The 15,212-nt window shown below is 41.8% G+C and overlaps 1 protein-coding gene across 14 annotated transcripts in view; it reads right to left on the reverse strand.

Moving 5' to 3' along the window:
- Window positions 1–14,408, reverse strand: part of LOC147361244 (ankyrin repeat domain-containing protein 26-like) — a 77,162-nt gene extending 62,754 nt beyond the window's left edge. For all 14 annotated transcript variants that reach the window (XR_015139957.1, XR_015139954.1, XR_015139948.1 and 11 more), the window contains exons 1-5: window positions 14,009–14,408; window positions 9,246–9,360; window positions 8,914–9,087; window positions 4,097–4,203; window positions 2,482–2,619 (exon numbers count right to left, since the gene is read on the reverse strand). Coding sequence is in view for 3 of the 14 variants with exons in the window: in XM_086334973.1 (XP_086191099.1) it covers window positions 2,482–2,619; window positions 4,097–4,203; window positions 8,914–9,087; window positions 9,246–9,360; window positions 14,009–14,241 (767 nt within the window). In the remaining 11 variants the exon portion in view is untranslated. The remainder of the gene's footprint in view (window positions 1–2,481; window positions 2,620–4,096; window positions 4,204–8,913; window positions 9,088–9,245; window positions 9,361–14,008) is intronic.
- Between the last annotated feature and the right edge of the window lie 804 nt (window positions 14,409–15,212).

Raw genomic sequence — 15,212 nt, forward strand, 5'->3', positions numbered from 1 at the left:
GCTTAGCATATTAAAAAGCAGAGACATTACTTTCTCAACATAGGCCTGTCTAGTCAAGGTTATGTTTTTTCCAGTAGTCATGTAGGGACGTGAGAGTTGTACTATAAAGAAAGCTGAGCGCAGAAGAAGTGATGCTTTTGGACTGTGGTGTTGGAAAAGACTTTTGAGAGTCCCTTGGACTGCAAGGAGATCCAACCAGTCCATCCTAAAGGAAATCAGTCCTGGGTCTTCATTGGAAGGACTGATGTTGAAGCTGAAACTCCAACATTTTGGCCATCTGATACAAAGAGCAGACTCATTTGAAAAGACCCTGATGTTGGGAAAGATTGAAGGCAGGAGGAGAAGGGGACAACAGAGGATGAGATGGTTGGATGGCATCACCGACTCAATGGACATGATTTTGGGTAAACTCCGGGAGTTGGTGATGGACAGGGAAGCCTGGGATGCTGTGGTTCATGGGGTCCCAAAGAGTCGAACACAACTGAGCAACTGAACTGAACTGAAAGGAGAAAGAAAAGGAAGATGAAGTAGTCATGAACTCAGGGCAGTACAGCTCCAATAATTAACTAGATTTGGCTTGGCATACAAAAAATCTCTCGAGCTTGCAAATCCTAGCTCTATAACCAACTGCTCTTTGTTCCTGGAGGTGTTGTTTCTCTTCAGTTCAAAGTCTTCCTCTACACAACTGGGATATTACTACCTTATTTCACAAGAGGGTTAATAGGATGTAATGAGATAATATACCCCCAAAATGCTTGCAGAAACAAAGAGTGGAATAATTTCATCTTCAACTTTATTGCTGTAACTACTTTGAAATTCCAAGTAAATCCCAATGTGTGCTTTTTCATACATTTAACATTCAAGTGTTGCATGAAATTGTTATTAATTCTGGTGCTTAGCTGTTTTTTGTGGTTTGTAATTTAGGGAATATCAGCTCTTATATAATGTGTACCTAAATTTATTTATAACATATGAATTCTCTACATGAGAGAACATAATGATCCCCCATTATTGCAGCTAATTACACCAAGAGCAGAAAACTAATCACAATCAAGACCCGGCCTGGACCACTACTCTTCCTTCTCTACCTACTCAAACTTTGAACCAGCAGATCTTTCTGCCAGTGGTTTTTAATCTCCGTGTTCCTCTCCAATTCATTTGGAAGACATATCCCTACTCTTACAGTGGGTACTGGCAAGTTCTAGACAGGGCTTACCTCTCTGAATTTCAACTATCTTACTTGAGATTTATGGATTTCTGCTGAATGGATTCCGTATGGGGCAGATTCTGAAAACATTTAAAGTGGAGGCAGACAGAAATCCGTTGGAAGATTTTCATTATTACAGGAAACAGATCCCATGAGGGGCCAAGCATAATTAGGGAATCTCAGGCAAGCTGGCACCCACTACTCTGGGAAGGATGACAGGGAACCTGTGACCTAAGAAAAGGTGCCCCCACAGGACAGAAAGCCGCCTTGAGGTTTAAGTCTAGATACAAAGGAGAAAGGGAAGTCTGCTCAATCCCTGCAGGAGCACTTGACCCTCTCTGACAGCCTAAAATGGTCCCCACTGACATCTGCTAGCAGAAAAGATAAATAAGAGCCTCAAGGGCACCTCATCGTGAAGATCTAGCCTACACAAGGGCTCCACATAGGGTCTCTGACTGAGGGGGTAAGCTAGGCGGCCCAGCTGCCCAAACTGGGTGCTGGTGCTTTGTTTGCAACAGAGACTGAGTGACAGCATACATATAAGAACAAAGGAGCTCTCACTCTGAAGTCGACCTGTGCATCATCTTAAAGGCTGGGGAACCTGGACCCAGACGGGCGGCCTGGGAGCAAAGGTCAATTGTGAGCCCACTGCAGGATGAGGTTTTTTTTTTTTTCCTTTTAAAATGATTTTATTAAAGGTCTTTATAGAGCCAATCCAGACTCCAGATCCAGCTGCCAAGCAGACCCTGTCAAGACCAGCTGTAGCAGCAGTGCTGCAGCAGTAGAATCAGTGCCAGCAACAGAATGGTGAGAAGGAACTGTTTTCTCCCCTCAAATGACTTGTGGAAGAGGACTGTCTCATTGATTTTAGGGAATCCGCCGGGTTCTTGGAAAATTCAAGCAAGTCCTCAAGGGAAAACAGGATTTGCTGCTGAACTAAATATTTCAAGACCCAAAGAACTAGTTAGAAATATCACAACTGTGACACTGTTCATACGCCATACCGAGAGGTCACACTTGGAATGAAATGGCTAATGTCAACCTTTCTAAGGAGCAAGGTCTACATGTCCTGAGATAAAGCACCCTGAGCCCACAGCCAAGAGTAACTCACTGGCCTTTGCTTGGCTTTCAGCTCTTGAGGGGGAACATCTCACCACCTTTCTCCAAACTGCCTGCACCAAACTGGAACTCTCACTGGTCACGTAGCAAGTAACAGTTAAAATTATTTTTGGCTGCAGTTTAGTGAGAACTGGCATTTTAATGTGAACACTTACATATCAAAACCACTAATAACAGCATATGCTTCTGCAGTCCATCCAAAAACATCTTGAGAAAAGATGTCAGCACCTTGCTGAAGAAGAAGTCTGACGACATCTGGTGATTCATACTTGACAGCAAGCATGAGGGCTGTTCTAAAACAACAGGGAGATGACTTCAGCCTCAGGAAGCTGAGTTGACTTACTTACACAGTTAATTTGATATGCTTCACCAAGTGAACGCCTTGCCCTTCCATGAAGGACTGACCATTTACAGGCTCAAGTGTTCATCTTTGCAAACTACCTCCAAGGCTAAAATGAAGGGATGGAAAAGAAGCCTCCTGTCCCACTGGGATGCCAGGCAGCAGCACTTACTATTTCAAAAGTCCCTGATGGGGACTTCCCGGGTGGGCCAGTGGATAAGACTCCAGGTTCCCCATGCAGGGGGCCTAGGTCAGGGAACTTGATCTCATATGCTGCAACTAAGAGTTCCCACAACTAGGACCCCATGCAACCAAATAAATAAATGTTTTTTAAAAATAATAATAAAGTCCTTGACAGACAAGAAATGATCCTGAGGTCACTTATCTGAGGCAGGTGACTATTTAAGGGATAAATTCCACATTTCCTCCTTAGTCTGATATATTCGGCTTCAACGTCAGCTAGAGGGTGGGTTAAGGAAAGGCTACTTGCAGGTTTAAATCAAAAATATTGATATTAATGGGAATAAAAATAGTCATGGTGGCAGTTCATGATGTGGACAAGCATGTGCTAGGCACTAAAAATGAAATACTATATATAAAATCTTTCTTACACACAGGCACCTTTGAAAGATGCATTACTATTTGCCTTGTGTATCAGGAAACTTATTTGCTGATGATAGCCCTAATCGGTAGGAAACCTAGGAATTGAACCTAGCCTGAATCTAAAGCCCATCATTTTCGTCTGTATCATTCACCTCTGACTTGTCTCTGTTAAAGGAACCGTTTATCCAATCAAAGCTATCTTTCTTCCTTCTACCTGCATTAAAAATGAAAATATCAAAATGTACTAAAATGAAAACCTGATGAGCCCACAGGATCTGGTGACAGTGAGTCATAACCACCTTTTTGTGGCTGTTGTTATTTAGTCACTATGTTGTATCTGACTCTTTTGCAATCTAATAACATCAGCATTCTTCAAACAAAGTAATTTAAAACAAAGAGTTATCCATAAGACAAAACCAAGTCTTTTAGGTTTACTATGCATCTTATAAAAATACATACATACAAAGTAGAGGTTAAAGAATTCTTTTAAAAGAATTAAGAAACTCGATACTGTCATGAGGTGAACTAAAAAGCAGAATCCATATTTCATAAAGCTAATAAAACTAATTTGAAATCCCTCAGCTATTACCAGATCAACCAAACAAACAAAAAACAGGTTGCATATGACATCAGTCAATATTATAAAGGAATATGAATCCTGCTATACATTCCTGCTATATATTGTTCATGGTTCCCGGTCAGAATAACTGACTTTCTACCTAAGTGATAATGTGTTGATCACAAATGAATCCTCTTATTCATTTAGTCTTGATATTACCATCCTAGAACAGCACTAAGGGTTTTGAAAAGAAAAAGAACAATGGTACCTTTTCATCTTATCAACCGCATGTATATTTGCTTTTTTCTTTACTAAAAACTCCACCATTTGCCCTCTCTTTTCACATATCGCAAGTAACAGTGGTGTCAGGTCATCCTGTAAAACAGGGAAAACCATTTCTAATGTACACAGTTAACCTATTTCTAAACTGAAATTAAAACCGTGCAATAGATTCTCTGAACTTAAAAATAAAAGTCAGAAAGTAAATCAAAGAGAGCCCCCTCCTCCTCATCACCCTGTGCACCTTCTTTCTCTTTAATCTGCTCCTCCTCTGGGCCTTCCCTGGTGGTCCAGTGGCTAAGTGTCAAGCTCCCAATGCAGGGGGTGTGGGTATCATTTAGCTACTGTATCAACTGCATATTTTAGGAACAATGCTGAGGCAGAAATATATAATACTATCTGTAGCATGCATAACCTATCCAAGGATGACCATGAGTAAACTCAAAAGGTTTACAGACATTCCAGCGAGAATAGTATTCTCTACATGAACATGCAAAGAGAGAAACATTTTCTTTTTTTCAAAAAATCAACTGTGGGAACCCTGTTGCTTTCTCAGACATGTCTCCTGGAATTTAATCTTACTCATTCTCTCTTCCTTGCTTGCTCTTTCCACCGCCCTTCCTTAAGTTAGACATTCTGGCTGAGAGGTCAGCATTCGCTAGATGCTAACTGCATGCAGAATGAGCGCCCTCCCCACCTTATCTTCAAAGACCCTTCTTGATGACTCTCCTGTGATTACCTCCAGACCACCAGAAGGAAGCTTCCAAAATCCTAGAGTTCTGGTGTCTGTCTTGCTTTACTGCAACATAAAATTACCAATAAATACATGCTCAACATTTTCTCGGGGAGTTGCTCTTCCACCAGCTCTCCCTGTGCTGTCTCTTATAATCTTGTGTGTTTGTGAGAGTTATTCAGTGCGAAACCGCCACAACCAACTTAAAAATTCTAATTTGAAAAATTCAATCCCATTCTTAAGAGATTTTTTAAAAATATGAAATCAATTATAGATTAATTAGACTGTCTTGAAAAACCTTCAAATATTTATCAAAATAAACTATCAATCAAAAATTGGAAACTCAAATGCTTATGGACAGAAAGCTGATGACCTGAGTAAGTGAAAAAGCCAGGTGAGACTGGTAACCCCGAAAACACATGTCCCATACAGAAGGGGTGGCCTCTGCACACAGACCAAACAGTAGGATGGGCTCAAGGGCGTCCAGATTTGGTCCTTGGAGAAGCCTGAACTTCTGCATGAGCCTCCTAAATTTGAAATGTTGACTCAATGTGTGGAGGTAACTAAACATATTCAAGGGCCATGTTTGGTTTATGGCCCACTTTTGGTTTTATGTTTGCTGTTTCCAAACAGGTGGGTATAAAGCAAATATTTGTATGTGAAACCTTTCCTTTCTTTAGTATCATATGTTTCACAAAAAAAGTGGGTCCCCATATGTAATAAATATGGCATTAAGACTCATAATTCAAGTAAACATAAATTCTTTTAAAAAGACTCATAATTCACAGTCAAGAATGTTTCCACTGCCTGTTGAAACTACAGTCTATCTCTAGAATTCTTCTAGACCGTTAATCAAATGGATAATGAGTTTCCAAGCCTGCTGAAAATAAATGCTTAAAACAATTCCCCTCTGTACTGTTACTAACTTCACAGGTTTTAGAGCTCTCATCTGCTTATGCCAGGGATCAGCAATTCTAACAGCACACTGCAAGAGTCTGTCCTGCAGATGATACCAAAAAAGGCTCAGGAGTTACTATTACTGCAATCAGGAAAACCCTGTTGGTAAAAAACATCTGTTGACCTAATGACCTGGATGCTAAGTGAAGGTGCAAAATCCTTAAAGGGTCAGACTCTACAGACGAAGTGACTTCGCCATGAGCAAATCGCTAAAGACTCTCGGAGGGTCACCAAATGATGAGTGGTTGGAAGGAAAAGGGGTTGTCGTTCAAGCCCATAGATATCGCCAAAGATACTCCTTTTAATGTCTCAAACATGGGGCAGAGAAAAAGTCAGGCTAATAGTGTTGGAAAGGAGGGAGCTGATGGAAGCAGCTAGCATTGATCAAACTCCCACCCTTCTAGAGACTACTTTCTTTTGTGAAGGGAGCATTTAGAAATTACACGTATTCACTCCATAGTTATTCATCAAGGATTGGATCAGAATCTCAAGGGAATAGTTCTAGATACACATGTCCAAGTGTTCCTCAATTTACTCAGTCAAAATCTACAGCAAACAGCCTAGGCTTATACATTTTTAAAAGAAGTTTCCCCAAATAATTGTGGTTCACCAGCAGAATATAGCTGAGAATTAGTGCAGCAACCACTCCAGTCTCATCTCTTACTCACACGGCCAATTCCTTCTCTTATGTGAAGGTTTGAATAAAAAAGAAAAGTGTAAGAGGCAAGAGTCATCAAAACTGCAATTTTAAAAATTTCCTGGGTAAACAGTGGTAGAACAGGGACTAGTAAACCCAAAAGGAAACCTGATCTCATTATTTATAAACCCCTTACTTCCTTCCCATCAAGACATTCTAGATGGGAGAGCAGAGTCTAGACTCCTATCTAAGTGGATGGTTCTGCCAGAATAGGATAATATCAGGTAGTTATTTGTTCTTCTCTCTTAATTCCCACTTCATCACCACCTGTTCACTGTCAGTGTTTTGCTCAGAGCCTTCTTTAAACTGGCACCTAGGCAAGTTTACAATTCACTCACACTCTTTTTCAAAATAACAACTATTATCCCTGAAAACTGAAAAGCATATAAGAAATCTATAAGCTGAAGGGAATAAAAAGCACAAACCAAAATCTCGGGACTTCCGTGGTGGTCCCGGGGCTGGGTCTCAGTGCTCCCGGTAAAGGCCTGGGTTCGACCCCTGGTCAGGAAACTAGATCCTACATGCTGAAACTAAGCCCAGCTCGGCCAAATAAATAAATATTAAAATAAAAGAATCCTCTTCTTGGCATTTCCCAACTGCCAAAATTCCAGCTTGACTTGCAACTTTTCACTTGCTTGCTCCTTTTCCTTTCCTTTTACCCTCTTAAGACTTGGGCAATGAGAGAGAAACTGTGTTTATATAAACCATTTTTCATAAAATGGGAATTTGTGAACAGCAGCAAGATTTCTATTATGTTGTAAAATGCTTTCGTTATGTTTGAATTTTAAGACAAAGTCTACTGAGGCAAATTTTGCTTCACTGTGTTATTTTAGACTGATTAAAAAAAAAAAAAAAAACCTTAAGTGGGGGAAAGTATTTGGAAAATGTTTTACCTTTAACAAGTGCAGTGTTATCACCAATACCAGCCATAAACACATAAAGGAATGCTTTACTCTCTAATGCTTGAGAAATATCAGGATTAAAGTGAAATCTTAGACAGTTTGGTTTCTTCAAAATACTTTCACTCAGGGAAGGCTGGAGCTTCCAAACACGGAAAACTGAGCCCACCTGTGAGAGTGGAGGGAGTTCCTGGCGGGGCTGAAGAGGCCGGACTTCACATGCTTCCTGAAGAAAGAGCAGGTGGGGCAGCTCCCCAGGCACAGCTGCCACCCCACCGAGCAGCTCCCGGGGGCTGAGCGTGGAAGACCCCGAGGGGTACCTGGTGAACCAAGTGGTCACCAGCACAAGAGAACGCCCTTGCTGGGTGTCAAACATGACCTGACCCGCCTGGCTGGATCTCAGAACCCGGGGTCCTGGAGGGCTCAGGGCTCCAGGCCTGCTGCCTCCCAGGCCCAGTTTCACTCACCCAGCTCCCCCTGCTGGGCACTGGGTCTCCTTCCTCCTCTGCCCACCCCAGCAGCCCACATTCCCTGAGCCCCTGTAAACAGCCAGTGCCCATATCACTTCACTCCCCTCAGGCCTTCACTTCCTGTGGGCTCAGAGCCCACCACCCACTCCCACGCATGTTCTAATGGGAAAGCCTTCCTTCTAGGGTAGAAGGGTGGCTGGCAGACAGAGCTCTGCCCTTTCTGGGGGCACTGACTTTTTTCACCCCCGCCCCCTGACTCGGGTTTGGAATTGTTTTTCCATGGTTACAGGGCCTCATGGACACTATTCAAGTCAGGGAATGTTTAACAGGAGGATTCCTACGTGCTGTTTCTCACAAGTCCTTTGTTTCTTTTTAAGCGGAACAGCACGCTGCTCCCAGGAACTGGGGTCATTGTGTGAGACAGGCTTGAATCTCCTTTAGTAAACATCTCTTTACGACAAAACTGGTTAGTCTCGATCCCCTTTCTTGAGATACGGATTGTCTCCTGAGCTTGTGACCATCGTCATCCCTTGTTCCCTTGGTAACGGCTACTGTACCTTTGGTTTTCTGATCTTTATCATTGACGAAAGAAACTTCTTGTACTACAGCCTATATATACTCACAGAAAAATCATTAAAGCACCTTTGCTCCATCAGAGCTTGGGTCCCCGTGTCTGTCTGTCTTTCTCTCTCTCTCCCCGGCTGATTCCTTGGAGCGCAGAGACCCGTCTTGCTCACTCTCCTGCCCGGGCTTCTAAGACTCTCGAGAAGGCACCCTGTGCCTTCACCCCCCTCGAGAGGGCGCCCGGTGCCTTCATGAGAGACGCAAGTCCTGTCTCAAGGACTTTATTGGTTTTCTGCGTAAACCAGGGAGTATCAGCCTCTTTCTTTCTCTCACTTTCTTATCGTCGCCTCCAGACGGCCAGGTTCCGGTCCATTAAAGGACCTCAACAATTCGGTTTACCTCTTTACATACTGTTGTAAATAAAACACTTGTAGATTAAAAAAATGCTTCACAAACATTTGGTAAATAAAGTTAGGTGACCGATACCTTGTTCCTGGCTTCTATATCGGCGTCATAGGACAGCAGCTTTGCTGCGAGTGATACATTCTGGCAAAAGACAGCATAGTGGACAGCGGTGTTGCCACAGACGTCCATGACATTTGGGTCGGCACCATGCTCCAGCAGAAGAGTCGCACACTCCTCCTCTTGGCATTCTACGGCCTGTCAGTGTTGTGCCAAGAAACAGAGTGTAAATTCTAGGAATTCAAAGTAAACAGGCCACAAGCTTCACCAGTTTGCTATATTTCAATGAGATAAATTCACTTTTAGTCCCAGGAAATCACACCCATCTCCTGTGGACACGGTTTGCTGCTCCATACCTTCATCAGCGCTGTCCTCTTTTCATTGTCACAGAGGTTAAGCAGGCATTTTCTCTCCAGGAGGAGAGTGACCACCGCTGAATGGCCATTGGCACAGGCCAAGTGGAGCGCAGTCCTATGAAAGCAAGAGCAATTTTTAGGAAACCCTAGTGTTACTGTTTCAAAGCAAACAATCGTTCCTGTGATTGAAAACATCATGCTATTCCTATCACTCTAAAACAAATGTTTCGTTTTCTTCTGGAGAAAGAACAGTCTATATTCACTTTAGCTCTTCTTACCTCAGTAATCAAAGAACTATCTACTTGAATAGAACAAGCGTGACCTAGAGATTCAGCTCAACTTGGGTTTGTATTTGACTTTCACTCTGTCACTCATTAGCCGTTGCTCAGCCTCTCTGTGCCTCAATTTCCTCATCAACAGAATGGAGAGGGAGTAGTAGTTATCTCACAGGACAGCACTGTGATGCTTACATGAGAGCCATGCAAAGGGTGCAGAACCATTCCTGGCAGATAACAGCTCAGTAACTGTTAGGTCATATTATCATATTTATTGCTAGTACAACTAGTTTACAAGGACAACATCTCAATGAAGTCAAAGGATATGACACCTCCTTTGCAGATATATTTTGAGTATTAGAGACAACATTGTACTTCGGTGATTCTAATATGCTCATTTTCTCACATTTTAATGTCTCTGACATTGGAATATAATTTATAATTCACAGACTTTACAAATTGTAGAATTTTTGTTTGTCCATTTCTCTTTTTTCCTGTTGGTCTAATTCCCATGAGGTGTTTTCATCTAAGTCTGCTTTAGAGATGACGTATAATATATATTATTATATAACACAGGTGTACGACACAGTGATCCACAATTGTTAAAGGTTATACTGCATTTAAAGTGACTATAAAATATTAGCTATATTCCCCATGTTATACAACAAATCTTTGTAGCTTTCAGGATTTTAGTTCCCTCACCAGAGATCGAACCCTGGGCCCAGAGCAGTGAGTCTTAACCACTGGACTTCCAGGAAATTCCCAAGATTCCCTTGACTTCTGAAAAGGCTGAAAGTTGTCACAGGATACCAATCCTCACAAAAAATTATAAAACAAATTGAAAGTGCCAAATTATTTTTATCTGTGCCACATTCCTATGGAATATGGAATGAAGCAGGGCAAAGGCTAATAGACTGTTGTCAAGAGAACACACTGGTCATAGCAAACACCTTCTTCCAACAACACAAGAGAAGACTCTACACATGGATGTCACCAGATGGTCAACACCAAAATCAGATTGATTATATTCTTTGCAGCCAAAGATGGAGAAGCTCTATACAGTCACCAAAAACAAGACTGGGAGCTGACTGTTGCTCAGATCATGAACTCCTTATTGCCAAATTCAGACTTAAATTGAAGAAAGTAAGGAAAACCACTAGACCATTTAGGTCTGACCTAAATCAAATCCCTTATGATTGTACAGTGGAAGTTAGAAATAGATTTAACGGACTAGATCTGATAGATAGAGTGCTTGATGAACTATGGACAGAGGTTCGTGACATTGTACAGGAGATAGGGATCAAGACCATCCCCATGGAAAAGAAATGCAAAAAAGCAAAATGGCTGTCTGAGGAGGCCTTAGAAATAGCTGTGAAAAGAAGAGAAATGAAAAGCAAAGGAGAAAAGGAAAGATATAAGCATCTGAATGCAGTTCCAAAAAATAGCAAGGAGAGATAAGAAAGCCTTCCTCAGCGATCAGTGCAAAGAAATAGAGGAAAACAACAGAATGGGAACGACTAGAGATCTCTTCAAGAAAATTAGAGATACCAAGGGAACATTTCCTGCAAAGATGGGCTCAATAAAGGACAGAAATGCTATGGACCTAACAGAAGCAGAAGATATTAAGAAGAGGTGGCAAGAATATACAGAAGAATTATACAAAAAAGATCTTCATGACCAAGATAATCACAATGGTGTGATTACTGATCTAGAGCCAGATATCCTGGAATGTGAAGTCAAGTGGGCCTTAGAAAGGATCACTATGAACAAAGCTAGTGGAAGTGATGGAATTCCACTTGAGCTATTTCAAATCCTGGAAGATGATGCTGTGCAAGTGCTGTACTCAATATGCCAGCAAATTCAGAAAACTCAGCAGTGGCCACAGGACTGGAAAAGGTCAGTTTTCATTTCAACCCCAAAGAAATGCAATGCCAAAGAATGCTCAAACTCCCACACAATTGCACTCATCTCACACTCTAGTAAAGCAATGCTCAAAATTCTCCACAGTAGGCTTCAGCAATATGTCAACCATGAACTTCCAGATGTTCAAGCTGGTTTTAGAAAAGGCAAAGGAACCAGAGATCAAATTGCCAACATCCACTGGATCATCGAACAATCAAGAGAGTTCCAGAAAAACATCTACTTCTGCTTTGTTGACTATACCAAAGCCTTTGACTGTGTGGATCACATTAAACTGTGAAAAATTCTGAAAGAAATGGGAATACCAGACCACCTGACCTGCCTCTTGAGAAACCTATATGCAGGTCAGGAAGCAACAGTTAGAACTGGACATGGAACAACCGACTGGTTCCAAATAGGAAAAGGAGTACGTCAAGGCTGTATATTGTCACCCTGCTTATTTAACTTATATGCAGAGTACATCATGAGAAAGGCTGGGCTGGAAGAAGCACAAGCTGGAATCAAGATTGCCGGGAGAAATATCAATAACCTCAGATATGCAGATGATACCACCCTTATGGCAGAGAGTGAAGAGGAACTAAAGAGCCTGTTGATGAAAGTGAAAGAGGAGAGTAAAAAAGTTGACTTAAAGCTCAATATTCAGAAAACTAAGATCATGGCATCTTGTCCCATTACTTCATGGCAAATAGATGGGGAAACAGTGGAAACAGTGTCAGACTTTATTTTGGGGGGCTTCAAAATCACTGCAGATGGTGATTGCAGCCATGAAATTAAAAGACACTCCTTGGAAGAAAAGTTATGACCAATCTAGATAGCATATTGAAAAGCAGAGACATTACTTTGCCAACAAAGGTCTGTCTAGTCAAGGCTATGGTTTTTCCCGTAGTCATGTACGGATGTGAGAGTTGGACTGTGAAGAAAGCTGAGTGCCGAAGAATTCATGCTTTTGAACTGTGGTGTTGGAGAAGACTCTTGAGAGTCCCTTGGACTGCAAGGAGATCCCACCAGTCCATTCTAAATGAGATCAGTTCTGGGTGTTCTTTGGAAGGAATGATGCTAGAAACTCCAGTACTTTGCCCACCTCATGTGAAGAGTTGACTCACTGGAAAAGACTCTGATGCTGGGAGGGATTGGGGGCAGGAGGAGAAGGGGACGACAGAGAATGAGATGGCTGGATGGACAGAAAGAGTCGGAGTGAACTCCAGGAGTTGGTGATGGACAGGGAGGCCTGGCGTGCTGCAATTCATGGGGTCACAAAGAATCGGACATGACTGACCAACTGAACTGAACTGACTGAAATCAACTTTCAGATTTTTTTCTTTTCTTGTTTTGGTGCCGAAACCCAGGAAACTCCAGAATTGTTGCCTTTGAAACCATTCTTAGAGATGGTGGGATATGTGGGTGGGATCTCTGGGGTGGGATATGTGTATTCTTACAACTGATTCATGATGCTGTACAGAGGAAACCAACACAACATGGTACAGCAACCACCATCCAACTAAAAACATTAAGGTAAATGAACAGTAGAACTAGAAAAAATGGTCTTTGTCAGCACACACAAATGTATAGATAGGAATTTCAGTTTTCTTCTGGTACTTTTCTCACCCTGTGTATTTAAAATTTTTGATCTATACTCCCTCTGAACTTTTTGGTGAGATAAAAAATCTAGTTACTTTTCTCTAAATAGTTACCAGGCTATTTCTCCACCATCTACACGTAATTTATCTTTCTAATAGAAATGTCATCAAGCAAATTTTTATATCTAAAAGGGCAAATCTTTGTCTACTATACAAAACTTTCAATTTCATCACAATTAAAGACAGCATGTGTAACCCAAAATCTTTAAAACCATGATGTTTATTTGGTTTAAATATGGAAAAACCATAGATCCTAAGAAAATGTCCTCTTAGTGAAGGACACAGCCAGCTTCCTACTTCCAAGCTGTCTTCTAAGGTCCTTCAGCAAGGAACCTATACACCTAAGTGTATACTGATATAAAATGGATATTGCATTGTATCTGAAGAACTTTTAACCCAGAAGTTGACCTGTCATGGGGATTATTTTTCTTACTATGCAGTTTTCTGTAATACATAACATTATGGTATAAAAATGTGTACATTAAATGCCAACATCATCAAAAATCTGTCCACTGCCAATATCCACAATGGACGATCCATGGGAAGAAGAGTTTTCATAAATCACATGAGAAAAACAGGGTGAGAGCCAGGGAGTTCCAGATTTCCTGAGAGCTATAGAACTTGAGAGCTCTTACTCACGAGTACATCAGGCTGACACGTGCATAACAACAAAGGAAGAGGAGGAGGGAGAAGGACAAAAAAAGACGCTTTTCATGTTTCATTTCAGTTCTGTGATTACCGACATTCAGTTAAATCACTTTAAAACGACCACTAAAGTGCTCTGTAAGGGGAATTATAAGAGGGTCCGAAACCAGCTAAGGCTTTTGCAGCCGATCAAGTCTGTGGGGCGCTGGATCCCACAAAGGTGTCTGCGAGCCTTGGAGGGGAAACTCACAGGAGGGAGCCCTGCCAGGCCCTTCCTCCCACTTACCTGTTCTTCTTGTCCCTGTCGTTCAGGCCATTCTTTCCAAGCAACAGAACCAGCTGCACTTTGGCTACGTTGCCTATGCTGGCAGCTTTGTGGATCTTTTTGAGGTCCCTGTCTCGGATGTGGTACCCGGGCTGGAAGCTGGTTCTACGATGACCTCTGTCTCTCCCCAGGCTGATGGAGGAGTCTAAGGGCGACTCGCCCTTCTCACTCCTGAAGCCAAAAATCTTCTTCATGGCAGAGCCTATGGGCTCCAAACACACCTCACCTCCCCCTTGGCTCTTCACAGTCCCCTAAACCCAACAGAAGCACTACAGGGAAGCCAGAGCCGTCCCGCCACAACCTCCCAGCTGGGAAGCTCAACGGTTTGGAATCTTTCATCCCAGAATGATCGTTGCTAAGTGACAGCTCTAAACACATTGCCCGTGTGCCAGAATGCCCAGTGTGCATGTGCAAGAACTGGAAGTGCATTTTTCAAAAGAAGCAAACAATATCAATAAACCCTTACCTAAGGGAAGAAGGAGAGGAAACTGAAATAACCACAGAAAGGAAGGTGACATTACAACAGATACCTCAGAAGTAAAGAAGCATAATCATAAGGGGACGTTATTATTGATGAACAGTTACAAATTGGAAAACCTAGAAGAAATAGATAAATTCTGAGAAACATACACCCTGAGAGACTAAAACAAGAAAAAATAGAAAAACTCAACACTCCAGTAACAAATAAAGAGATTCAAATATTAATTAAAAAAAAAAAATCCCAAAAGTTAAAAGCTTAGGACCAAATGGCTTCAAAGCTCAATTCTACCAACATTCAAGTAAGAATTAAAAGTAAGACTATGCATAAAAAACACTTGAAAAAATTTAAAACCCATTCATGATAAAAAAAAAAAAAAACTTCAATAAAACAGAAATTTCCTCAAGGCCATTTATGAAAAGCATGAAAAGTGAAAGTGATAGTCACTCAGTCGTGTCTGACTCTTTGTTATGCCATGGACTATACAGTCCATGGAATTCTCTAGGCATGAATATTGGAGTGGGTAGCCTTTCCCTTCTCCAGGGGATCTTCCCAACCCAGAGATAGAACCTAGGTCTCTCGCAACGCAGGCAGATTCTTTACCAGCTGAGCACCAAGGAACCCCAAGAATACTGGAGTGGGTAGCCACTCTCTTCTCCAGTGGATCTTCCTGACCCAGGAATCGAA

This window comes from Bos grunniens, chromosome 13 (genome assembly GCF_055505025.1).
Source record: "Bos grunniens cultivar Pamir isolate PY7600 chromosome 13, Bosgru_T2T1.0, whole genome shotgun sequence".
NCBI classification, from domain to species: Eukaryota; Metazoa; Chordata; class Mammalia; order Artiodactyla; family Bovidae; genus Bos; species Bos grunniens.